Source organism: Lobosporangium transversale, assembly GCF_002105155.1.
Source record: "Lobosporangium transversale strain NRRL 3116 chromosome Unknown BCR41scaffold_5, whole genome shotgun sequence".
In the NCBI taxonomy this organism is placed as follows: Eukaryota; Fungi; Mortierellomycota; class Mortierellomycetes; order Mortierellales; family Mortierellaceae; genus Lobosporangium; species Lobosporangium transversale.
In genome coordinates, this window is record NW_019028983.1 from 925,411 (window position 1) to 947,964 (window position 22,554).

The window sequence follows — 22,554 nt, forward strand, 5'->3', positions numbered from 1 at the left end:
ATCAAGTTCTATCGCCCATTTATTTTAGGATCAACTAGGACTAACTTGCAACATTGGTTTGATAATGATTCTTTCGCCGTTGCTTACTCACAAGACGATTAAACTTTCGTAGCTTTAATTTGGATGCCTCTCGATCCTTTAATTTCTCTATCTCTTCTGCCCTACCACTAACTAGTATCGCTTGCTTTTTTCGAAAAAGACGGTATCAAGTACAAAGTTACTTTGACTGGAGAGATGAAACTTCATTTTTCGTGTGACATAAGAAAACCAAACTTGAGTCCTGGTTCTTCATCAAAATCTATGAATATTTCTTGGACTGGTTGTTTACAGAGAGCGGTTGTTTAGCCATGGCTGCAGCAAGGGCTTCCGATTCTGACCACCCTGCGCTGACAGCGGATGCAGCTGCCGAAATCACAGCTGCAGAAGGGATCGTGTTGCTTTGTGGTAGGCTATATCTGCTTTGTCGACGACCATGGCGACGCCTACGGCCGCCACCGCCAATACCGAATTCAGGGTCATAAAGGTCGTCAGAGTCATCAGAGTATAACACATTAGACGGAGCATTCTGGAGAGGAGACTGCATTAGCAACTCAGATTGGCAAGGGGTTTTATGCGCTCGTGATGTTGAGGGAGAACTGATACTGTTACTGCAAGTATTGCTTCCGACGTAATTGGTAGGAAGATCAAGGTCATCCTTGTTGTCAGTGATTCTGGGCAGGTGTTCAAGCATATTGCTCTTACTGGAACTACAAGGTGCATGACTGTGGCTAGTTTCGCCCAATTTAGAGGGAGCCCCTGTCTCTAGGTTTGGGTGATGTAGCAATTGACCAGGTGGCAAGGCACCCGCTATTTCGTCATTCTCCATATCTCTATGGCCAAGTTTGTTGGTCTCCATAACTTGTTTGCCTAAGTTATCTAGACTCTTCGAGCGCCTCATTGTAGGTATCTCAGATAATAACTGAGTACTCAAGGCTTCAAGGTCATCATTCGAAAAGAGGCTCACCCAGTAATCCAGACGCGCTTGGTCTGGAAAACGGATCAGGAGCGTCCGCCTATGGGAAGTAGTGACTTGAATAGTGGGCTCATTGTCACAATCAATCTGGGTCATCGACAGCATCAGGTAACTTGATAGTCCGCCATTAAGGCTCTTAAAATAGCAACAATTATAATGAAGTAAGGTAAGTAAAACATGCAGTTTTCGGACAAAAATAATACAGCCATTTTTCAGGTTGAATTCCAACACCATACTTCTACTGTGAAGATCAAATGTGCCTCGGGAATAAGGATGAGTGTTGCCATGAACCAATGCGATAGGAAGCTAAAGAACTTATTTCGAACCACGCGAATTGGAAGGAGGAACTAATGACTTTGAGATTAGTATATATAAGAAAAATGTTAAAAGTAACTTAAGCTAATGTAGACAATAGCAATAACTTCAGTGCTTACTACGAAAGACTCGAGCTGCGTTAAAAGAAAAAAAAAAATCAGCTAAGGTTCCTATTGATGAAGAAGTATTATCCTGAAAAAGAAGTGGAAATACGTACCATTCTTGAGCCTTCTGAAGTTTTAGTCCCTAATGTGCGGCCATAAAGCACTCTTGCGTACAATGGTTCGTCCGAGATAGCAGCAATTGCCCTAGTACCATCACTGTTGGCTGTATATGAGCCTTGAAGCTTTATATTGTTCAAAGCCGGTAAACGAGGACCTGTCACATCCCCTCCATGGATATCGTATGAAGTGTAATTTGACGACGTGGTGGTGGGCTTTGTACATCCATCTATATTGTTTTTAAGCGCGTCGTGTGCTGAATTGGTTCTGGCTGTCCTTGCAGGGGATTCTAAAACAGACATTGGTATGTCATGGCTCCCCATCGAGGCTGACTGATTAGCCCTGAGACCGTCAGGCACGCGTCCCAGGGCATTAGAGCTTCCAAAAATGCCGCCGCCATTGCCACCTAGATGATGAGGGTGTTGACTGTATATGTGTAAGGCCCTGCTGGAGGTCCATGTTTGATGCTGACTCTTCCAGATTTCCCAAAACTTGGGCGCAAAAAGTATGAGCAGCGATAAGAGTGCGATTGAATATATTCCAATGTAAGTCAGATAAAACGTAGCAGGGTAAAATTCTATTGGGAAGAAGTGTGAAGCGACAATCATGATCAAGAAAAAGAATGCGTTACTTGGAAAGAAAAGAAAAGATATATATTAGTGGAAAGGTGATTTGACCATTGCACATTCTTTTTTTTAAGAATACAATAATAGAAGAAAATAAAAGCTTACTATATTACGAAGGATATTTGCTTGGCCTCATTCCATAGAAACATTACATTCCTAGTCTTGAACGCAAGGAACACTCCAAAGATAATCAAAACGATAGGCACAGCCAATGATGATATAAGCCATTGAGTCTGGTGTCTGGTTCCATTGCAGCGAATCCATTGCTTTGCTTCGATATTAAGTTCTTCATATGTTGGCATCTCAACAATAACTTGCACGACTGGAGGGATCGTTGAGAGTATCACAGCCACGACCAAATAACGAATAAGTGTTCTGGTCTGGAATTCTTGCTTAATAGCTTTAACAGAGTTGAAGATTCGATATATCCTGTAGTTTTTGATGGCCAAAGATCTGCAAGCATTGATATGAAGGGTTAGAGCTAAATTGCCTCCAAGTCAGTCAAGACAGCAAGACAGCTTTCTGCATATTCATAAGCTTAACTTACCCAGCAAAGAAGGCTCCCCCAATTGGAAGTATAAAAACTTCAGCAGCACATTCCCCATGCCGAGGGATACCAATGCGAAGAATACACCACACCATCATCAAGAGGATGCCAAATAGCTCGCATATACAAAAAGTAGGACTAGCACAAAGCATAATTGTATTTTAAAAAAGTAAGTAACAAATTAACTTAACATTGAAATTTAAAGGGTATCAGCCGTACCTTGTTGCTTTGATGACAATATAGTTTCTGTAATGCACTACAAGAGCAGCCGATAGTAGTGTCAAAAGAATGCCAATGATACTTAATATGCCAAGTATAATGCCACTTGGATTGGTCCACCTCGGGTTTTGGACTAATATAGGTAAGCAACAAATGCATAATAGACCAAGGTCAATACGTATAATCAAGCATCGTTAGTGAAGTAACGATAAAGTACTTACTAATCCCTGGAGGAGTGTCATCGAGGAGATTAGGGTATCCATCTTTAAAAAATGGCAAACTTGACAAAATAAGATCCCCAAAGAAGTGTTTAGCAAATTGAACAGACACTCCTTTACGCATACTCGAAAACACAAAGTACCTGTATCGCATAGCGATAATAGTAGCGCCAGCGGAAGTAGGAGAGGATTTGAAAGGAGACACAACTGTAACATTATTAGTTGGAAGTTTTTTTTTTTTTTTTTTTTTTTTTTTTTTTTCCCTTAAAAGAATGTCATAAAGATCTTGTAAACCATACCCCTCTTTCCTATCACCACTAGGATCAAGGCTTATAGGCCCATTTGGTCCAGAATAAGAATCATTTCCAAATATATCCAGCACCTGAACTTTCCCTGTATGTTCTCCACCAATCAAGCTTTTAATGAAGGGGTGGGTCGGCATCCGATGCGCAGGATTAGTAATCGTTGACCTGATAAGCTTGCCATACGCCTGGGCTATCATCATCACGCATGAGTAAGCCATCCCTTCGTTATTGACGAGTATGGGGTCCTGTGCTAGTGGATATCTATCATAGCATACGCTAGTGGTCAGTTGTCTTTGATTTTCCTGTCAATATGGAATACTAATCTTTAATCAAGGTAATTATACATACTCCGTTGGGTCCAAATTCTGCCATTCAGAAAGAAAGTTGTCAAAAGGGCCATACCCTTTCAGGTCCCAGCCGTTATCAATCATAATTAGTCCATCGTAATCGGGAATACTATCCTTTTCCTGTTGAACTGAGCTAGAGACGTCATTCGTTGTTATCCATGCATACTTTGGGCTCATATAACCCGAATCCCTAAATAACGAAAGCGCCAATTCCATATGCCCCATCAGTATTTGGATCGAAAAGATGAAGAGTAAAAGAGTATAGCTAGTTTCGCTTACTTCATTTCGCGCAAGAAATCAAATTGGTTATTTTGGGTAGCTATTAAGACTTGAATACGCGATCGAGAAGACTGGAGTTTATCCTTTACATGATGGAAAGTTGGGTCATATGGCTTCCCAAATATCGTCATAGGCACAGCTGCAAGGACATAAATACCCATTTCCTTGGCTTTATCCTCGAAATGCTCTCGTTCTTATAATGTATCCGAGCCGGGCAATTAGGAGCCTGGTTAGAACGCGTGTGCTTCTGAATCTCCTGAGTAATAACCCATTTCAACCCTACATCTTACCAGACCACCCAAGTGTATCGGCATCATAGATCAACGAGATACGCCTCCACCCTAATGTATGTACGAGGGCAAGGAGACTATCCAAGATTACAATAAGAGTTGGAATAGTGCGAAAAAAGAATGGATATACTCTCATATCCGAGAGCGTAGTGCTGACTACCATAAAGTCACATAATTAAAAAAAAAGAAAAAAAAAATGTTAAGACATGCGGCAAACTTGAGAGACGAATAAATTCATCACATAGTTCTTCAGGCTTTGTTCGTACCGGAGCTAAAGGAGCATTGTGGTATGCCTACACTTGAAGTCATCAATGCCTCATATCGTGTGAGAGAAGAGCGGAGGTCGCCGATGACTCCGCTAACCTGAAATTTGTTTCAGATAATTCAATATCAACTGAAAGTTGAAAAAAATTACCATCATGAGCCTTGCAAAGACCATTTCATACCTTCGCAGTAATCAAATCACTTGCTGCTGAAATAGCTGCTGACCCTCCAGTTATCGTGAACAAGTCAGGGTCCTGGCTATCTCGAAGAATAAGTGTCATGTTGATTCCAGGAACTATCTTTTGCCTATTCACATGATTAATGGCCAGTCGGATAGCTGAAAGAGCCTTACGAGCTATGATATGCTCCCTTGACCCTGTTGGTGCATTCAACGGTAAGAGCACTCCAAACCGCAATGTTTCCACATCTGGATCCCACATTGTCTCGTACTCATAATCCGTGAGCAGATGAGGCTTAGTTTTTGGTCGAAGCGAAATAGTAGCAGCTGAGTATTTGGCACCAACTTTTGTGCTGGAAAAGTCAGTAGCTGATAATGGTGGAGGTTGTATCTTTGTTGGTATTAGTGGGCTAGCTTTGCTGACAGCAGAGTTAGTAGTACTTGGTAGAATCGTGTGTAGGCTAGCTGTGGGCTGTCTAGTGCCATCTAAAGCAGCAGCATCATGTCGGCGAGGCACCAGTATTGACGATGCCGTAGGTTCAGATTGTGCTGCTATTGGCAGGGACTGATCTAGCGATAAGAACGTATGGGCTGGAAAAACTAAACATGGTGTAGGACGCAGACCGTTATTGTTGTTGTGAGCTGAGGCGGATACGTAGATATTCTCTGGTAATCTTACAAATGCAAAGGGAACGATATATGCAACCGAAAAGATTCTGGAGATAGCAAGAGTGAGGAGAAGGAGAGGAGATCGCATATTGCGGGTCGTCTTTCTCTTGGACAAACTGCTTTAGCAATGTTAATGGCAAATGTAGTCGTAAACTGTGTGTTTGTGCTGTGCTTCTACAGTCCAATATGAGTTGTCCAATATGAGTTGCTCGACGACTAGAGATGATTTTCAGCCTGTATGGACAGACGTCCAACAGTAGTGTAAGAGGTAGAAAAAGAAGTAAGAGAGAGTGAATGCACTTTACTTGAGTCATAATAGTATATATGAATTTATGAGGCTTTAGGATAGCGAGAGGTATGTCTTGTTTTTGGATGTAATGAAACATGGGGCTACTCATAATCGGTAATAAGTTTCTAGATGACGTCGTTGGGAGCTCGCAGGGCTGATCAACTGTTGAATTAATTGGACTTGAAGCTGCAATCGATTTGGTAGTGAATAACTGAGAATCGCCATTTCCTGCAGTGGTCTTGGAGATTGTTGATGTCACTGGAGGAAGAATAATCGATCAGTACCTCTACCTGATGCTAAATCCCAGATTATAGTACTCTTCTAGACCATATTTCAATCTCGGTTACCGTTAACTTGTAGCTAGGAGAAGTACGAGGGTCTTAAATAACCGAGTTACTCAATTCATCAGTTATTTCCTCATGTCGCTGGGGCAGTCAATTTTTAAATACAGCAACTCTCTCTCTGGCTTTATTATATTATATTTCAAAAATATGACACGTCAACCAAGACAAAGTCAGTCTGGTTTCGGCGAGAAGCACTTTTTTTATTTGCTATGATCTTGGATTTTAAAATCACGAGATTTGTGCTATTCACTTTTGGCAATTACGAGAATTGTGTAAGGAACACATTTAAAAAGAACCACAGATCTCCGGACTCACTCTCGCGTATAGAGTCGAGACAGAACGATCGCATGTTCGTCTTTTTAATAATGTAGAGTACGGCTCCATAAGAGAACGCCTTAATAGTGCTACTAATTAGGTTTCCAATTTCGTTAGACAAATGAAGCGGTTTGCTTCGCCACATATATGGCTCTGATCTTCACATTGGCCAGAAGACACATTTAAAAACAGAGTCAGCAAGATCAGAGTCAGTCCTGCAAGTGTCACTTAAATATGCTCCAACTACACATTAAATCTCGTTTACTTTTACGGCTAAAGTAGCATATAGTCCCTAATAAAGGTGATTTACAAAGTTCAAAGTAAAAAGGGAAGTTGCTAAATTGCTTCACTTTCAATTATGAAGGGACTTGTGTAATCAGAAAAACTATTCGTTTTATTCTCCTTTTTATTTAATTTAAGTAAAAATAAGGTTGCTGACATGCCTGTCATCATAAGATGGATAAGATAGGGTCGCTAAATAATATATAGTAGAGTCATTATTCATCATCAGAGCCATCAGGACCAAACTTAGTATAATCGACTCTGGCACCTCGTGTCCGTCTACCTGTGGTAATGATATTGCTCGTATCAATCGCGTTATCCTCTATTGAGCATGAAAAAAAGAGGTCGTATTAAATGTTAAACCCATGCATTATGTGTCCTGAAAAATAAAATAAAAAAAAAACTACCTTCGCCTGAGCGCTCAGATTCGCTCACTACCGAAAGATTGTCACTATCGTCGTCATCACTATCTGATCCCATTCTTTTCTTCTTGGATGATTTGGACTTTGAGGATGATGTCCTGGATTTTTTCTTTGGAGGTGTTGAAGAACGACGCGATGATGACTTCTTGGAGGGAGCACTTCTCTTGTTGGATGATGATGACTTTTTCGGTCTGTCTGAATCATCAGAATCCACGTCCGAAAACTCTTCTTCTGAGATGTCACTCTCAACATCATCATTTTCACTATTATCGGTATTATCGTCATCATCATCATCATTCTCATCTATGAAGATTTACAAACACGGTTCATCGAGTCAGAGTAAGTAAAACATCGCTTTCAGTTGATATTCACTCGTTGATTTTATCAATTCGAAAAGATGTGCCATTACCTCTCAAGGACCGGCCTTTGCCTGGAAACCTTGACTTGAACACCGGCTTGGAGGATGATGAGTGCTTGGCATCAGGTTTCTTGGCCTCAGGTTTTTTAACCTGAGGGGTTGGCCTGATTAAGTGAGTTATCATTAGGTTAAAGATTATTTTTTTTTTAAAAAAAAAAAAAAAAAAAAAAGGTTTAATATCAGGGCCTCTATTTCTACGACAATCCGAGAATGATGTAGACAAACTATTACTTGTCGCTTGATTCAGATGCGCGTTTAGCAGCTAAAGCTTCGAGTTTTTTTCTTCTCTCAGCGGGGTCGGACATGATTCTGTTTCTTGTTAATATTATTGATTTCAGATGAAGCGCAAAAGGATGAAAGAACAGAACACTCTAGTGGAGGTCGTCCAAAAAAAAAAAAAAAAAAAAAAAGAGAAGGAGCAAGCGTTGTAGCTGAATGTTCGATTGACAGGAGACAAAACCCTTACAAATGATGTTCTGCCCAATAAGAGCACCGAGGGCGATGCGAGCACAACGCGCAACCAACTGAAGTTCCCGCCACAAATTCTTGTTTTCAGTGAATGATCTCTAAGCCACGCAAGGTAGGCTTCTCATTGCCAAAAAAAGAAAAAACTACTTCCTCTATTCTCATTAACAGCACTACTAGGGGATCCATTGAGAGACTTGTAGATTACCTTTCTGATATTTTTATATAAAATCTAAAAAACTTTTCCGGAATCTGAATGGTTGTTCTTGGTCAACATTCTAGTTGCTGATCGGGTTTTCAGCATGTCACAGTATGTTTGTCGTCAGTGCGCCCTCTCTTTCCTTCTCCGGAGGGGAGCGTCAAAGATTGCCGGAAACCCAAGGATAGCATTATCAGATGCTCAGACACCTGCGTTATTCATCCGTACTTTCTGTCTGCCTCAACAGGCTCCTTCCAGGTATTTAAGCTCCTCAATTCCAGGACGATCACTACCAGAGCCGGTTGCAATAGGATCATCAGTGTCAACGAACCTCACAGATTCCCGAACCAGCCGCCTCAAAACAACGATACGACCTGTTAATCCTTCGTCACTGGAGCCTCTTCAGGATCTGGAGGCATCTAGACAGAAGCGCATCAGGATGACTCGCAAACGAATCTATAGATTCGTCAGATATCTTGAGGTTGATAAACTATATCTTGAATTTTGGAAGACCTGCTGCACCGAGACCTTGGACGATCAGCGGGAAATTTGGCGCTCCTCTAATGACAAACCGGATCTGTTAACCACTCAAGAAGCTGTCTACAGAGCCTTCAATTCGTCGAGTCCGCCGACACATTCAGTATATCCTGTCTGGAGGAGGAAACTGAAGGATGGTAGGCCATTTCCAAGATTCAAACTTACTGTGGAATACGAATCAGCACAGAAACCTATGGTTTACACGCTGGCATTTATTGATCAGTCGCATGCTAGGCGGTTACTTCAAATGCATCAGTATTTTGAGGAGGTATTGGGTATAAAGGCCGGATACCGCTCTATGATCGCACTTCTTGTGGCTTTTTCTTCCCGCGGTGATATGGCAACAACTCTCACGATCTTTAATAGATGGAGGGAAAACCAACAGTTTAACCAAAGTGGGGGGAAGGAGATGTATTCTTCTGTCATCCGAGGCCTTGTCGGTCGAAACTGTCAAAGTTCCCCACTTGATCCACACTCGCTGGCCAAGAATAATAGAGCTGGAATCAGGAACCAAGGCGTTACCCAAATATATGCAGCTTTAGAGCTCTTTTACGATATGTTGCGTCAAGGTTGTACACCGACTTTTGAAACCTATCATTCATTGATAGTAGGCCTGTCAACGTTCAAGAATGATATGGAGGCGGCAGAGTTGTTACTGGATCATATGATTATCATGAAGAAGAAGCCTTACGTCCAGGTATTGCACGTAATATGTAGAGAATATGTCCGTCGTCGAGATTTCCCGTCTGCAGAGAGGATTTTCAGGATGCTGAAAGAATACAGGATTCGGCCAAAGGCTCTGACGTGCAACTTGATGCTTAAGGCAGTGTTTCAAATGTCAGACGCTGATGCAGCACTATACCTCGGAAAAGACGAAGAAGAAGAAGATCAGCTGGAAGATATACAAGCTAGGGGTCGTCGTTTAAAACATAAAAAAATTAAGGAGATACACGATTACATGGTTGAGAGCGGGGTCTTGCCAGATGAAGTCACGTTCAGTATCCAGTTCTACGGATACGGTCATATGGAGGATGGATACTCAGATCTGCGTGCTGTAATGACCGAAATGGCAAATCGACAGGGGTTGACGATAGAGCCTAATATGATTATTCTCAACTCGCTACTATTCGCACACATCAACCATGGCAAGCTGAAGATGGCAGAATCGATTCTGGACCAGATGCTGCAATCAACGCATCCTGTTAATAGGGCGAGAGCGGACTCCTTTAATAAAAAACAACAAGTCAGGAGCCCATTCCTCAATCCACAAGAGGGCGAGGACATAGATTTATTTGATGGTGATGAGCAACCAAGAACAAGGAGGCGACGGCTCAAAGACAGTGCATCGCTTGAAGGACTGCGGATGATTCCCGGAAAAGGCGCTTTTCATGCATTGATGCTCGCATATGTCGACCAAGGGGATATTATAGGGATGGAGCGTGTCTTGGATAAGATGATAGGCGCTCGTAAACATTTACAACAGGAGTGTATTCAAACCTCTCCCCACTTAAAACAGTCGGAGTATCGTGCCGCTTTCCCAAGGCTCAACCTGGATGCGGATGAATATACCGCCAATATCATGCTTCTGGGCTATATCATGCAGCGTGATTACGAGAAAGTGGAGCTTATTCGACAGCAGATTCTGTCACGCCTGGACTGGACAACTAGTGCATCTTTTGCTCAGCGAGAGCAATATCGTGAACAACTTATCGCATTTGTACAACAGCAAAGTTCAAGATCAATGACAAAGCGATTTTTACAGGACGACGTCGACGATGATGATGGCGCTCTCTCGAGATTTTTATTCAATTCATCCTCGCCCTCCAAGGGCGTAACTCAAGGAATCGGTTCCTGTAGTGACGCGAAAGCGTGTGATCCTCGAGACAAAAACATTGAGAGCGATCTAGATGATAGCATTGAGATCGATATCACAACTCTCTCGGCCAAACTACGTTGCCTTTTGAATTCAACTGCTACATCTCAATCTTCGTCTTCGTCATAAAAATCAAATTAAACATTAGCTAGAGCTGCATCAGCCACTGTTGCTTTAATAAGATGTTGGTTCAAACTATTTAATCCATCTTGAAAAGTGGTAGAGTACAGTTTCCATGACGTATACACTCAGAAGGGTCACTCAGTGACCATACCATGCATGTTCTTTAAACTTTCGTTCTCTTGGCATTCTTCTACGAGCGGTTTATTTGGCCGCCAAATTCGGACTGTGGCATCATCCGAACACCCACTCAGCTATAGGTTAAGAGCAAGAAATTAGCTTTATCAATTCAATATTCAGAGGCACATAAGCATTCATCAAGCATGATAAGAGTGTATACCTGTGTGCCGTCCCCGATATCCTTGGCCCAATCTACTCCTGTGACTTCCCTCTCGTGGCCATGGAAAATAAGTGGTTTTTTGTCCGGCCGCTTGACTTCCCACACATAAAGGTCTTTGCAGGAGCCAGCAGCAACATAATTACCATCTGGTGAAACACTGATCTTGATATAATAACTTGAGCACATAAAGTCACTGCCCCCGAACTGCTCCACAGGCCCACCGAGTACCGTGGTGTTAAACATATAAATATGGTTATCGGAACTGACTGCATACAAGGCGCTGCCATCGGGAGACAATGCCATCGATGTCATTCCGTGGGCACGTTTCGTTAATGGTGTGTAAGTCGATGCGGCAAGAGGTGTTGGGAAGTCGTGTCTAAAATAAGTACCATGCTTTCGGACATCCCAGTATTTCACAGAACTATATTATGGGTGATAATAGCATACGTGAAGATCCTGAATTAGAAAGCATATACCAGCTACAAAGTGTATAACGGTCAAATATACTCAAATATATGTTACCCGTCTAATGTGCCAGTGGAAGCAATGATGTTCTCATTATGCATCATGTACTGCACAGCTGAGGCTGTGTTAGGTCCATCAGATCCGTGCTTGGACTTTTTTGGTGGGATACTTCTAGCTGAGTTGGCATGAACGTTCAATAATCTGTCGGCTGGTCGATAAAGAATATCACCATGAGGAGTTGTAGTGCTTGAACATCGTACATCCCAAATCATAATAGCGCCATCTCTTGCAGCTGTCGCGAAGATTTCTAGACACAGAAGAGACGGACGTACATCATTAAGACTTTTTTTTTCTACTTTTTGGTGAAGCGATAATAATAATAATAAAAGGCGTATAATATAACCTGAGTAACATACTGTCATCATTAAACTTCATTGATGTACTCTTAATGCTTCCAGCATGGCCTGAAAAGGTACCGAGGCATGCTTTTGTTTCAACATCATACAACTTTGCCGTCTGGTCGCCAGACGCTGTAATCTAACGGAAATGACATAGATATTTACACATTGAGAAATAATCTCTATGAGCGATCAGATCGTGCAACCATAGGTAAAATATGCATCCTTACAATCTTGGAATCGTCCCTTGTCCAGCAGAGGTCGAAAATAGCGTTCTGATGAGCCTGAATGCGAATAGTTCCCTCTAGCAAATAATTAAGGTGATAGTGAATTGATTGGAAATTGCATTCTTTTTTGTTTTTTTTTTTTATTTTTTACCCATGCGCGACAAAAAAATACCTGGATGTGCATCATCTCTTCTAGTGTCAACAATATGTATTGTGCCATCTTCATCCCCAACTGCTAGATTTCGTGCTTCGTTAGCCACTGTTATAAATGTACATATTTGTATTCAAAGATTGACCATTAGTGAGAATCCATCTAGTATTTATCATCCATGTATTCGATCAAAGATGGTAGAGCATAATCCGTTTCGGAAATATATACCGTTATTGTAGGCGCATGAAAACGGCGGTACAAGTGTGGTTGAATCCTGTGAAATAAACGTGTATGTATCGCTTGGTCGACTAATGTAATCCAACATATGAAAGCGTGTTGAGACTATCACAAGAAACAAGATAGGGTTAGTGATATTGAGAATTATTAGAAAAATTGTCAATGAGCTCAGTCCATCATACCGTAAGATGGTTTGTTTCTTTGTCGCCCATATAACCGTTCCTGAGACAATGTAGAGATGAGATTAAGAGGCTGTTTTGAGTTGTATGAGAGGGAGAACCTGGACTTTATAGGACCTTCAGCTTGATTTGCTGAGTTATATGTTGCAACTTGAGTTGATGATAGCTGTTGTATCTCTCTTTTTGAATTAAGAGCAGGTGAAAAGATTGGGAAAGATGGATGGTGATCACATTCTTCGCTGGTTAGCTTCAATGATCTCTTTCGGCTAATGGACCCAGTTTGAACTGCAGCGAAGATCTCAAGCAGACCCCGAGTAGGATTATTCTCTTCTCCTGAACCTGCGGAGCATGTGAGACTAGCTACTGCTTGTGATGGAGTATTGTTAGACCGACGTCCTGTTAAGGGCCGATGAGTAATGTCAGTAAGCGGCGCTTTCCGCATGGCTGCGTTAGAAGGCACTTGGAGGACGTCTACTTGGAGATTAAGCGACGTAAAAAAAAAAGTACGCTTCTAAGGATAGTCTATGTGACTGCGCGTTTCATAACACTCATATGAAACTAACTGACTTTTTTATTTTTTTTTATTTTATATTTATTTCACTAGAGATATGATATAATATGATCTATTCAAGGTGATCATCTGGAACTGTTGAACTTCGCCTCTCGTCCCTATGTCTCTGCTCTTCCCGTCTCTTCTCACGCAAGTAGTTCCTTTGAGATGCATATAACTCTCTCTTAAGATTTCTATCTGCTGATTTAAGATGCATAAAGTTGCATAGACCACCTCGAGTGCATTCAGAATTTTCATATTGGCGGCAACAGGCTAGAGTTTATTAAAATAAAACGGAAAAAAAGCCTTAGTATTTTGTCTGATATTCCATTAATTGATTATTTCGTCCATCGTTCCGCCATTGATATCTTACCTTCTCGGAAATCCGTTACTGGAGAAAGCTCAGCCCAAAGTGGCCGACCTGCATAAAAGCGGTTATTGAGGCTTTCAACAGCATTTCCAGCGTCCTCCTCATATTTAAATCTGGCATATATGTTGCCCACAAGATGATCGCCGATATTATCACAAACATGCATTTCTTCTATTTCCCCATATTTAGCCAATTCGACAAAAAAGTCTTCGTAAATGTTGTCAAAATCCTCCTGAATTTCCTGTTTCGTCATATTACAATTGGCGTCATGAGATGGGTTGTGATACACGTTGGGGATAAGGATCGTTTGTGAAAAATTTGGTTTGACATGTTTCCTGGAACAGCGGTCGCCATGCCTACAGGCCCCGATCTTAAAGTAAAAGGAACAGTTAACCCTGTAAAAGAGAAGAAGGAATAGATACAGAAATAAACAGAAAGGGCGTGGAAGCGTTGAAGAGTATTGAAGTGTTGAAAGTTAGACATATGCAAAGCAATAATCAATGAGCACACATTCTTCAAAGTAAAAGATGTCGTAATGTTTGGGACTCTACATACTTGTCTTTCTCTGTACCGTAAATAGATGCCAAATATGTTGCCATGTCTGTAATGCTGTTGAGAGAAGGCGTAAAGATGTGAAGAAATTAAAAGGCTTGAGAGTCTGAGGTTTAATGTCCCTTTATAAGAAGCACATTCTAGCAAAAAAGATGACTAAGCCACTTATCATGTGATCTAGTCTCACCCCGGGTCTCTTCCAAATCTTTGATATCCATCCACGGAGCCATCCACATTGACAAAGCCATCCATCGATCTGGCGTCCGTCAGAAGCCTTAATTTGTGGTCTTTGTGTGTGGACATATTCTGTGGCTACTCTTGCTGGCTTCACTTCCATTAATAGATACTTCTCGTCTTCACGGTGCAGGATGATTCCATTTCTGCCGAGACCACCCGGGGCATAGAAGTGTCCGTCTGATATGGACACGTCACATTTTTTTTTTTTGGATATTTAAAGAGAAAGTAGCCTCTCGTTTTCCTTTTTTTTTTTTTTTTTTTTTTCTCCCTCGCTCTTTTCTCTCTCCTATTACCACTCCCGCTCTCTTTTTCACTCTCGCTAGTTCACTTCATTTTCTCTCCACTTCACATATTCTTTACGCACTAGTGAGCCGTGAACACCATTCATTTACTCTGGCCACCACTCCTATTCCTTTTTCTTTCTTCTTCGGTGTGAGAGCGAAATATTCTGGGAGCGAAGAACACGCTACTCTCTTTTACGCTCTTTTTATTTTATTTCTTTGTATACATTATATCATACGCCCAATATTTCCGACATAAACAACCAGTAATGATGTCTAGTAGCGAAGAGGTTAAGAAACGACCACTCGACGATTTGGACCGTCTGAATGGAGAGCCCAATGGGTAATGAACCGCAGACCGTCTTCGCTGCTTTGCTCTTACATTCTTTTTGTTCCATATTTGCTCAGCTTAACCTTCGCCCACGCCTACCTGTATTAGTTTTGCCACCATTTTTTTTTTCCACATATGAATTCTTGTGCAGAATCACTAACGTGAGCATAACTTTTTCTTAAAAATATATGTCATATATTACTATCTGTCGTTATGTGCTGCAAAGACATACTTCTCCTCCTCTTGAAATGCCTCCACACGTTCCCGAAGAAACTTCGCTAAAGAGGCTTAAAACTGAAGACGATGATCATGTTCCCATGTCAACTTCCTCAACTACTCCAACCATTACATCGTCCGTAGATCACCATCCTCTTGTACCCTCCCTAGACCATTCTCGCTTGGAACCCCCTGCATCCCTCAACCACAATAGCTCAGAGCAGACGGTAGATAGTGATATGAATGTCCCGAATTCTGTACTCAATGCGCCTGTGACCAATGTATTGTCAGGACCACAAGCTCCAGCCCCTGCTTTTGAAGCAGCTACGCAGTCTGTCGAGCAGCGGAATTCTGATAACATTGATGTCTCAAAGGTCAGTTTCCCTTGTGTTCGTGTAAACTTTTGGGATAAGCTTTGTTGCAGAACGGCGCTGATACTCTTGAGGGTGAATAAAGCCTATTTATGTGTATGCACTATGTCTTGTTACCATTTACTCTACACTGCTATGACGAGAAACCAGTGAATGGGACATGTAATATTTTGGGAAATTGTATTGGAATAAACTACATAACATGCGTATGGATTCAGTGTGAGCAATTCACCTTGTGGACACCAAATGCAGGTTGTAGCAATAGGAGAGGGACAACAGCACTGTAGAACAAGCAGAGGAATTGTAACTCGGAATCTGACTCTTTTTTTTTTTTTTTTTTTTTTTTTTTTTTTCGTTCTTTACTGACGCGTTGTGATTTTCAGCCTGCGCTCCCAGCTGCCACTGTTGTAACAAACCAATCGACAAACCCTACAATCAGCACAGAGACACCTGTGGCCTCCGTCACAAACGGTGTTCGCAAGCCTGCGATGACACGCGAGCAGCTTAAGTATTGTACAGCTATCATTAGACAACTCAAAAGGCATCGCGATGCACCTGCCTTCCTACACCCTGTTGATCCTTTGCAGCTCAAGATTCCAGACTACCCTCTCATTATCAAACACCCAATGGATCTTTCAACAGTTGATCGGAAATTAAGTGGACTGGAATATGATGCTGTTGATGACTTCGTTAAAGACGTCAATCTAATCTTTGAGAACTGCTATTTGTACAACGGTCGAGAGTCGCCTGTTTCTATCTGTGCATCCAATCTTGAGGCCTCGTTCCACAGCTCGTTGCGTCATATGCCTAAAGATGTAAGATGAAGAACGTTGTATCACATGAAATCGATGAGTAGAAAATGTTCAACAACATATTATTAAATTTTACTGAATATGAATATGAACATCCTGCCTTAAATATCAGAATTCCAAGATTGATGTTCCAGCCGCAAAGGAATCTGCAAAAAAGACTCCAACCACCCCCAAGCTGAAGAAGGAAGCAGTGAAAAAGGAAGATGCCAAAACCCCAGTCCCTGTTTATGTGCCACCATCAGACCCAATCCCACTGAACCTCTCTCAATCTAGAGCTGCATCTGAGGAACGTCGACCTAAACGAGATATTCATGCGCCCTCAAAGGAAATGCCTACAGCAATCGCTGTGAAGAGGAAAGGCGCAGGGAAATGGAAATCGGACCCTCAGCTTCGATACTGTGCAAGCATTCTCCGGGAGTTTTCAAAAAAGGCTCATGCGGAATTCATGTTCCCTTTCATGGAACCTGTGGACTATGAGAAGCTTGGCATTCCTGACTATCCCAAGATCATTAAGAACCCTATGGATCTTTCAACTATCCGTCAGAAGCTGGAGGACGATGAGTATGATGACCCGGCTCTATTTGAGGCTGATGTCCGTCTTGTGCTCTGGAACTGCTTCAAGTTCAACCCTGTTGGAACTCCTGTCCATATTATGGGACGCAAGATGGAGAGTTTGTTCAATGAGAAGTGGGCTGAACGTCCGTTGCCACCCGCTCCACCAGCAATTGAAAAAGAGGAGCCTGTTGTGGAATCTGAAGATGATGTCGATTCATCTGGTATGTATCAACATGAAGTTTACCAGAAGGAGCAGTTTCTAGTGTAATCGTGCTAAGTTTTTTTTTTTTTTTTTTTTTTTTTTTTTTCTTGTTTTTGTTTTTCATTAACATTTATTTATTTCTCGTTTTAGATGAAAAGATTGCAGTATTGGAAAGACACTTAAAGACATTAGCTGAACAAATTAAGCAAATGAAAGCAGCCAAAAAAAAGGAAAAGGTTGATAAGAAATCGTCAAACAAGACAGTTCAAGAGAAACCCGTCAAACCTAAGACTGCGTCCAAGACACCAGTTAAATCTCCAGCGAAATCTACGCCTGCTAAAGCGCCTGCTTCTGAAAAGAAAAGACCTCCAGTCAAACGCTCAAAACCGGTCTATACTAGCGAGAGTGACAGCAGTAGTGAGGACGATATTCCTGTCATTACATTTGAGCAAAAGAAAGAGCTCAGCGACAGCATTAACAAATTTGAAGGCGACAAGTTGGCTAATGTTGTACAAATTATTCACAACAGCATGCCACATCTCCGAGATGTAAGTTCGAACTTTTTTTTAGTTTTATTTTTATTTATATATAATTAAGCGGCCAAAGCTATGAACAAACTTTTAATGGTGTCTCGCTTCTCTTGTTCTAATTTGGTGATATCAGAATGGCGGTCAAGAGGAAATAGAGCTGGACATTGATTCATTAGATCCTAGGACGCTGTTTAAATTGTATCAGTATGTAAAGAAAAACACGACGGTGAAACGCAAGAAGCCTGCGCCCAAGAAAGTTAAGGTTCAGTACACGGAGGAGGATGCTACCAAGAAGATAAGCGAGCTGGAACGAACATTGCAGAAGTTTGAGCAGCCTGCTGCGCATCTGAAGGGTATGTATTTAGACTGTTGTTTATAATGAAGGTTCGATTTTGTTTGGGATAGATTTAGCAGCTACTAATCACAGTCTGTTATCAAATTGTGATATGTTTTAGGGTCCATTTCAAACGTAAACGACGGTTACTCTTCAAGTTCCAGCGGAAGTTCCAGTTCGTCTGGCTCTGATAGCGACTCTGGCAGCAGCAGCGACTGAACACATTATTTGCGGGTTACTGTCTGAACAGTGTCTTCGCAACATCGATGCAACCATTTGTGCATCCTGTTTTATATTGCCCTCTGATTGTTTGTTTGTACTTTGTATACGACAAGAAGCATAATGTACTTTATAATATTCTCGCATTTCTTTCTCGCATTCCTGGTGTCGTGTACTTGTATTGTCTATCTATTGTCAATGTGTTGCATTTTTAGAAGTACCCTTTTTTTTTTCCTTTCTACATGTGATTGGGTAAAAACGTTTTTATTCAAGTACTAATCTGTCGAACCAGCTAAAAGGAATCTTTGCGCAAAGCCTTTGTAGTCATAGGCGGGTCCGCCTCACCTAGAAACTACCGAGTATAAAAGCCAAAGAAACTTCCTTCTTAATAAAGTCTTCAGTTTCCCCCACATGTCTTATTCTTCACCTGCAGTTCATCTTGCCATTTATCTTTTTCCCCTTTTCACAACAAGCATTTGTCTTCCGGTAACTCAGTTTGTGAGCTCACCTATAAAGCTCCCATCTTTTCTTTTGACATTCTATGGCGCTGTTTGTAGTCAAGGTTATTTGACTCTATTTTCTCTTGTCAATCTTGTTAACACTCTTTGTCCTGATTGTGTCTATCTTTCTGTCCCTTAAGCAAAGATATTTTTTACAACAATGCCACCAAACCAATTTATTATGATTAAGATATGTGGGGTCTATATGTTGTCTAAATAGTCCTCCCCATAAAAAAACACCATCTAGACCAAGCATAGAAATAAAGAGATTAGTCAAGAAAGCACTGTCGAGCTAATACTTACAACTTTTTCAAGACGAAGGCCTTTCCCGACCTAGTCATGTTTGTAGTAGCTCATGAAAAATTTTAGACAGACAAATAGTAACCAGGGAGCAGAAGTGAGAATAGGATGTGGGTTCACACATCACATCCATGGGGCATTTATCCAAATTTGTATCAAAATAAAACTGCAAGTTTGTCTCGGGCACCACACCATGGGACATAGAGCTGTTAGTATGTCTGTATTATAAATTTTCATGTTGCACGTGTACTGTGAAATATGCAACTGATCATATCCTATTGTTGTTGCCGGCTTGGTGTCTTTCCTCCCCATGGATTCAGCGAAGGCTATTTTGGTATCTCGAATTTGGACTCAACCTGTCAGTGAGTATTGGTGCAACGCATATAAGGCACACAGGCTGTTGACGAGCCTACTTCTCATCTTCACCGTTTGACGCAGGTCAGGGGTGTGACGGTCTAGCGAAGAAAACGTAAGGGCATTAACAATACCAGGATCGCATTAGACGGTAGTTGTGGTATTTGCAGATGAGCATCGCCCTAGCTCATGGAATATGAGTCCAACGTTTTCAAGAAGTTTGGGGCTCCTCTTCCAGTTTATGTTTGCGTAGTCTTCATCTGTCAGGTCTTCACCGGCTGCCTTTAAAACACGCCGTGTTAAGGAATCCTTGAGAAAGTTTCAATTCCTGGCTGAGATCTTCTTCATCTACGTCAGACTGCTGCTGTCTCTTCGTTTGGACTGTGTCATAGGCAAGTGGATTCAGAACAAGGCCATTAGTAAAATCGTTCCTTTGAGTTTGAACCGAGTTATACCTTTGTCTTGTGCCTGTAGGGGTACCTTGTCTTGATAGCCATGAAACATGCGATCTCCTTCAATGTCACAAAGAGAGCCTGTATCTAGACCTCTTTTGTTCCCTGTACACATTCAAACACTGCAGCCTTGGAAGGATTGTCGAGAGGATGTCAGTTAGGACGTGTTCAGACAGATACACATACCGAGGGGGGACGTAAGGAAGTCTGCTTTTTTTATTTCTTGTTGATTGTCATGGCGAAGGCTTGATTTGGTAAATGTAGATGATTGGAGAAGAGCTGTAAACAATACTCGAAATCCAAAAAGTTAAAACTTGTCGCTGAGAAACTTATTGTTTCGAGTTGTTCCAAATTCATCAGCCTTTTGTTTCGTTCTCTTTCATACACCTATAAATACGTCCTGCCTCCTTCTCTTTTTCCCTCTCTCTCTCTCTCTCATTTTACAACGACATTGCTTTCGCGCTCTCACCCGTACTCTTACACCCTCATCCCCTCACAGATCATAACTTTTTGCTTTCTTAAAGGTAAACTATCTCTACTCTAACAACTTCAGCTTCAATCTTTAGCCGCTTAAACCAACATTGCTTGCACTGTTTTACACTATACTTTCTCTAGATGGGTATTAAAGGACTCTATTCATACCTTTCAAGGAGAGACCTGCCACCAAAGGAGATTGATGTACATGAGCTTGCTGCTGAACCCCATTCATCTTTTGAGCTGGATCTGCTTGGCACTTTCCACAGCGATATACATAATATCATCCTAAGGAGATTCAGCTGGCAGAGTTCTTTCACTGCCTGCGGCCATGCTATGGCTAGTATCATTCGAAAGATCTTTGGTCCTCTTGCCACAGTGACGATACACATTGATGGGCCTCGCTGCGAAGAAAAAACGCGTGCCTATAGGGACCGAGATGCTAAGCGTACAGCAGCGGATGCAAAACTCGATACGCTCATAGCCAACATGGAAACCAAGTCCAATGAAGGCAAATGGGAATCTCGAAGCCATATGATTGTCATTAAAAAGAATCTTCGACAGCTCTTCACATTCAGTCATAACGAGAAGAGGGAGCTCGCGGCGCCATTCGGTCGATACAATAACTTTGTGATTTGCCATTGTAGAAATGAGGCTGATGTGTGTATTGCCGCCAAATGTACACCAACCAGTATCGCTGTGTCTGGGGACTCTGACCTTCTCATCTATCCTTCTATAAAAAGAGTTCTTCGTCCAATCCCTCGTCGCCATCACATGTTTGCACTCTATGAGAAACAAGAGGTCCTGCAAGCCCTTGGGTTTTCAAGGAACAGTCAACTCCTGGTCTATGGCATTATATCCGATAACGATTACACCCCAAATATCCCAACCTTTGGTCTTGCTACAAATGCTGAGATTATCTCCGCGCTCACTGACACTGATGCCGAAAAGTTGACGGTATCATATGTTCGTGAGGTCCATGCCCGTAGCCGTCGAACTCCTGCAGAAGGCCAGTTTGACCATTCAATTAATGTTTTCTTTGGTAGGATCCAAACCCAGGCTTCACAGCAACCAACCGCTGAAAGATTCCTTCATTACCATGATAGAATGAGGACTGCGATATCTGCTAGGTACCAGAATAAAAATAATCAACCTCAACCCAGGTAAGCTCCTTCAAATGAACATTTTCCAAAGCATATACAAAAAAAAAAAAAAAAAAAAAAAAAAAAAGTCATCTAACCCTTGACATTGTTGTTCCTAATTAGATTCTATATCCCTAAACGCGCAAAGCCGAATCGCTATCGGCCTGTTTTCCCTACCCAGAAAAAGGAACTTTTCCCTAAGAAATATGACCTGACCAACTGCAAACAACACGACCGTCCCGTCAGCTCCAGCCGTCAAAGAAAGTCCCCCAAAAAAAAGGAAAAGGAAAAAAAAGAGGATGAGAAAGAAGAGGAGGTTAAGGAGGAAAAGAAGAAAAAAAAGAAGAACAAAGGGAAGGCCAAGTATATCAGAAAGACTGATAAGACCAGGAAAGTGAAGGAGGCTACTGCCGAGGACCGACGGTTGAAGAGGGCCCACCCCACTGTTGCATTAGCTCTGGGCACGTTAAAGACATGTGTAGTTGCCAAGCTGGACTCTACTTCCGATCCCAATCTCAATCCCGAGCAACTTGCTGCAACAATTCAAGGGCTCATTCAATCATTTATTAAAATGTTGAATGAGGCACGGATTCGAGCTTTCTGGGCCTGCGCCTTGTGGATCGATAACCTGCTTACCACTGGGCCATCCAATCCAGCTGATCTCCCACAACTCCTAGATGAAGTTCTTGATAGCAGGGACTTTATTTACGGCCTTGCTACGTTGTTGTATCACGGAGTGATGAGTCCATTATCTAGGTATAGCAGGGAAGTGAAGAAAAAAGGCGAAGGGAACGTAGCCAAGCCGTCCCAGCTCAAAGCATACGAAAACTTCTATGCAAAGACAGGGCTTGGTCCTTTAAACCAGATCTATCCCGATTTGGTGATCAGCAGGTCGTCTCGGATGGTCATGGTCCCTGTTCAAGCAGCGCTAGGGTCTCACTATCGGAATGCGCAGGTAAATATAATATTATAATATTTTGAGGTTATCTTATAATATGTTTATAGAAATGTTCCTAATCAT

The 22,554-nt window shown here is 41.8% G+C and overlaps 9 protein-coding genes across 9 annotated transcripts; 4 read left to right on the plus strand and 5 right to left on the minus strand.

The window, feature by feature from the left end:
• Positions 1-56: 56 nt before the first annotated feature.
• On the minus strand, positions 57-1,517 carry BCR41DRAFT_184040 (hypothetical protein). The gene is made up of 3 exons (XM_022019778.1): positions 1,447-1,517; positions 1,249-1,359; positions 57-1,147 (listed from the first exon to the last, which is right to left on the minus strand). The coding sequence occupies exons 2-3, from the start codon at positions 1,297-1,299 to the stop codon at positions 299-301; spliced, it is 900 nt and encodes a 299-aa protein (XP_021884867.1). The 5' UTR covers positions 1,300-1,359; positions 1,447-1,517; the 3' UTR covers positions 57-298.
• Positions 992-5,883, minus strand: BCR41DRAFT_184029 (periplasmic binding protein-like I). Its single transcript, XM_022019777.1, has 13 exons — positions 4,826-5,883; positions 4,646-4,742; positions 4,380-4,535; positions 4,090-4,282; positions 3,812-4,000; positions 3,458-3,724; positions 3,162-3,301; positions 2,941-3,073; positions 2,722-2,859; positions 2,280-2,627; positions 1,545-2,178; positions 1,249-1,411; positions 992-1,145 (listed from the first exon to the last, which is right to left on the minus strand). The coding sequence occupies exons 1-12, from the start codon at positions 5,576-5,578 to the stop codon at positions 1,328-1,330; spliced, it is 3,132 nt and encodes a 1,043-aa protein (XP_021884868.1). The 5' UTR covers positions 5,579-5,883; the 3' UTR covers positions 992-1,145; positions 1,249-1,327.
• A 923-nt stretch (positions 5,884-6,806) lies between these two features.
• Positions 6,807-8,066, minus strand: BCR41DRAFT_184158 (hypothetical protein). Its single transcript, XM_022019779.1, has 4 exons — positions 7,792-8,066; positions 7,552-7,664; positions 7,159-7,445; positions 6,807-7,042 (listed from the first exon to the last, which is right to left on the minus strand). The coding sequence occupies exons 1-4, from the start codon at positions 7,863-7,865 to the stop codon at positions 6,854-6,856; spliced, it is 663 nt and encodes a 220-aa protein (XP_021884869.1). The 5' UTR covers positions 7,866-8,066; the 3' UTR covers positions 6,807-6,853.
• A 130-nt stretch (positions 8,067-8,196) lies between these two features.
• Positions 8,197-10,763, plus strand: BCR41DRAFT_419524 (hypothetical protein; the record flags this gene model as incomplete). Its single annotated transcript, XM_022029773.1, has 1 exon — positions 8,197-10,763. The coding sequence occupies exon 1, from the start codon at positions 8,328-8,330 to the stop codon at positions 10,761-10,763; it is 2,436 nt and encodes an 811-aa protein (XP_021884870.1). The 5' UTR covers positions 8,197-8,327.
• A 23-nt stretch (positions 10,764-10,786) lies between these two features.
• On the minus strand, positions 10,787-13,230 carry BCR41DRAFT_419525 (WD40-repeat-containing domain protein). The gene is made up of 8 exons (XM_022029774.1): positions 12,755-13,230; positions 12,564-12,677; positions 12,357-12,443; positions 12,188-12,261; positions 11,976-12,096; positions 11,617-11,866; positions 11,095-11,515; positions 10,787-11,008 (listed from the first exon to the last, which is right to left on the minus strand). Exons 1-8 carry the CDS (start codon positions 13,191-13,193, stop codon positions 10,892-10,894), a joined length of 1,623 nt encoding a protein of 540 aa, XP_021884871.1. The 5' UTR covers positions 13,194-13,230; the 3' UTR covers positions 10,787-10,891.
• A 119-nt stretch (positions 13,231-13,349) lies between these two features.
• On the minus strand, positions 13,350-14,313 carry BCR41DRAFT_318551 (splicing factor U2AF subunit). The gene is made up of 3 exons (XM_022021316.1): positions 14,227-14,313; positions 13,675-14,066; positions 13,350-13,574 (listed from the first exon to the last, which is right to left on the minus strand). Exons 1-3 carry the CDS (start codon positions 14,268-14,270, stop codon positions 13,375-13,377), a joined length of 636 nt encoding a protein of 211 aa, XP_021884872.1. The 5' UTR covers positions 14,271-14,313; the 3' UTR covers positions 13,350-13,374.
• A 423-nt stretch (positions 14,314-14,736) lies between these two features.
• Positions 14,737-18,706, plus strand: BCR41DRAFT_347460 (Bromodomain-containing protein). Its single transcript, XM_022023097.1, has 7 exons — positions 14,737-15,084; positions 15,299-15,662; positions 16,043-16,474; positions 16,584-17,247; positions 17,379-17,776; positions 17,892-18,111; positions 18,214-18,706. Exons 1-7 carry the CDS (start codon positions 15,011-15,013, stop codon positions 18,309-18,311), a joined length of 2,250 nt encoding a protein of 749 aa, XP_021884873.1. The 5' UTR covers positions 14,737-15,010; the 3' UTR covers positions 18,312-18,706.
• Positions 18,707-20,154: 1,448 nt separating this feature from the next.
• Positions 20,155-21,599, plus strand: BCR41DRAFT_347463 (hypothetical protein). Its single transcript, XM_022023098.1, has one exon. It carries the CDS (start codon positions 20,533-20,535, stop codon positions 21,556-21,558), a length of 1,026 nt encoding a protein of 341 aa, XP_021884874.1. The 5' UTR covers positions 20,155-20,532; the 3' UTR covers positions 21,559-21,599.
• A 232-nt stretch (positions 21,600-21,831) lies between these two features.
• On the plus strand, positions 21,832-22,506 carry BCR41DRAFT_347468 (hypothetical protein; the record flags this gene model as incomplete). Its single annotated transcript, XM_022023099.1, has 1 exon — positions 21,832-22,506. A coding segment is annotated over one exon (675 nt), but the record flags the coding sequence as incomplete, so codon positions are not given.
• Positions 22,507-22,554: the final 48 nt, after the last annotated feature.

Excerpts from the sequence above, each read along its gene's own strand:
- BCR41DRAFT_184040 (XM_022019778.1), bottom strand. The coding sequence starts at position 1,299 with ATGGCAACACTCATCCTTATTCCCGAGGCACATTTGATCTTCACAGTA. Across the intron at positions 1,148-1,248 it reads ATTTGATCTTCACAGTAGAA|AGCCTTAATGGCGGACTATC; the intron begins GTATGGTGTTGG and ends TGCTATTTTAAG.
- BCR41DRAFT_184029 (XM_022019777.1), bottom strand. The coding sequence starts at position 5,578 with ATGCGATCTCCTCTCCTTCTCCTCACTCTTGCTATCTCCAGAATCTTT. Across the intron at positions 4,001-4,089 it reads GATTTCTTGCGCGAAATGAA|GGATTCGGGTTATATGAGCC; the intron begins GTAAGCGAAACT and ends TTCGTTATTTAG. Across the intron at positions 3,074-3,161 it reads TGACACTCCTCCAGGGATTA|TCCAAAACCCGAGGTGGACC; the intron begins GTAAGTACTTTA and ends TACCTATATTAG.
- BCR41DRAFT_184158 (XM_022019779.1), bottom strand. The coding sequence starts at position 7,865 with ATGTCCGACCCCGCTGAGAGAAGAAAAAAACTCGAAGCTTTAGCTGCT. Across the intron at positions 7,665-7,791 it reads GCATCTGAATCAAGCGACAA|GCCAACCCCTCAGGTTAAAA; the intron begins GTAATAGTTTGT and ends TCACTTAATCAG. Across the intron at positions 7,043-7,158 it reads ACGATAGTGACAATCTTTCG|AGGATAACGCGATTGATACG; the intron begins GTAGTGAGCGAA and ends CATGCTCAATAG.
- BCR41DRAFT_419525 (XM_022029774.1), bottom strand. The coding sequence starts at position 13,193 with ATGCGGAAAGCGCCGCTTACTGACATTACTCATCGGCCCTTAACAGGA. Across the intron at positions 12,678-12,754 it reads AAGAAACAAACCATCTTACG|TCTCAACACGCTTTCATATG; the intron begins GTATGATGGACT and ends TTCTTGTGATAG. Across the intron at positions 11,867-11,975 it reads AATGAAGTTTAATGATGACA|AAATCTTCGCGACAGCTGCA; the intron begins GTATGTTACTCA and ends TTCTGTGTCTAG.
- BCR41DRAFT_318551 (XM_022021316.1), bottom strand. The coding sequence starts at position 14,270 with ATGGCAACATATTTGGCATCTATTTACGGTACAGAGAAAGACAA. Across the intron at positions 14,067-14,226 it reads TACGGTACAGAGAAAGACAA|GGTTAACTGTTCCTTTTACT; the intron begins GTATGTAGAGTC and ends TCTCTTTTACAG. Across the intron at positions 13,575-13,674 it reads AGTAACGGATTTCCGAGAAG|CCTGTTGCCGCCAATATGAA; the intron begins GTAAGATATCAA and ends AATAAACTCTAG.
- BCR41DRAFT_347460 (XM_022023097.1), top strand. The coding sequence starts at position 15,011 with ATGATGTCTAGTAGCGAAGAGGTTAAGAAACGACCACTCGACGATTTG. Across the intron at positions 16,475-16,583 it reads TGCGTCATATGCCTAAAGAT|AATTCCAAGATTGATGTTCC; the intron begins GTAAGATGAAGA and ends CTTAAATATCAG. Across the intron at positions 18,112-18,213 it reads GCCTGCTGCGCATCTGAAGG|GGTCCATTTCAAACGTAAAC; the intron begins GTATGTATTTAG and ends GATATGTTTTAG.
- BCR41DRAFT_347463 (XM_022023098.1), top strand. The coding sequence starts at position 20,533 with ATGGGTATTAAAGGACTCTATTCATACCTTTCAAGGAGAGACCTGCCA.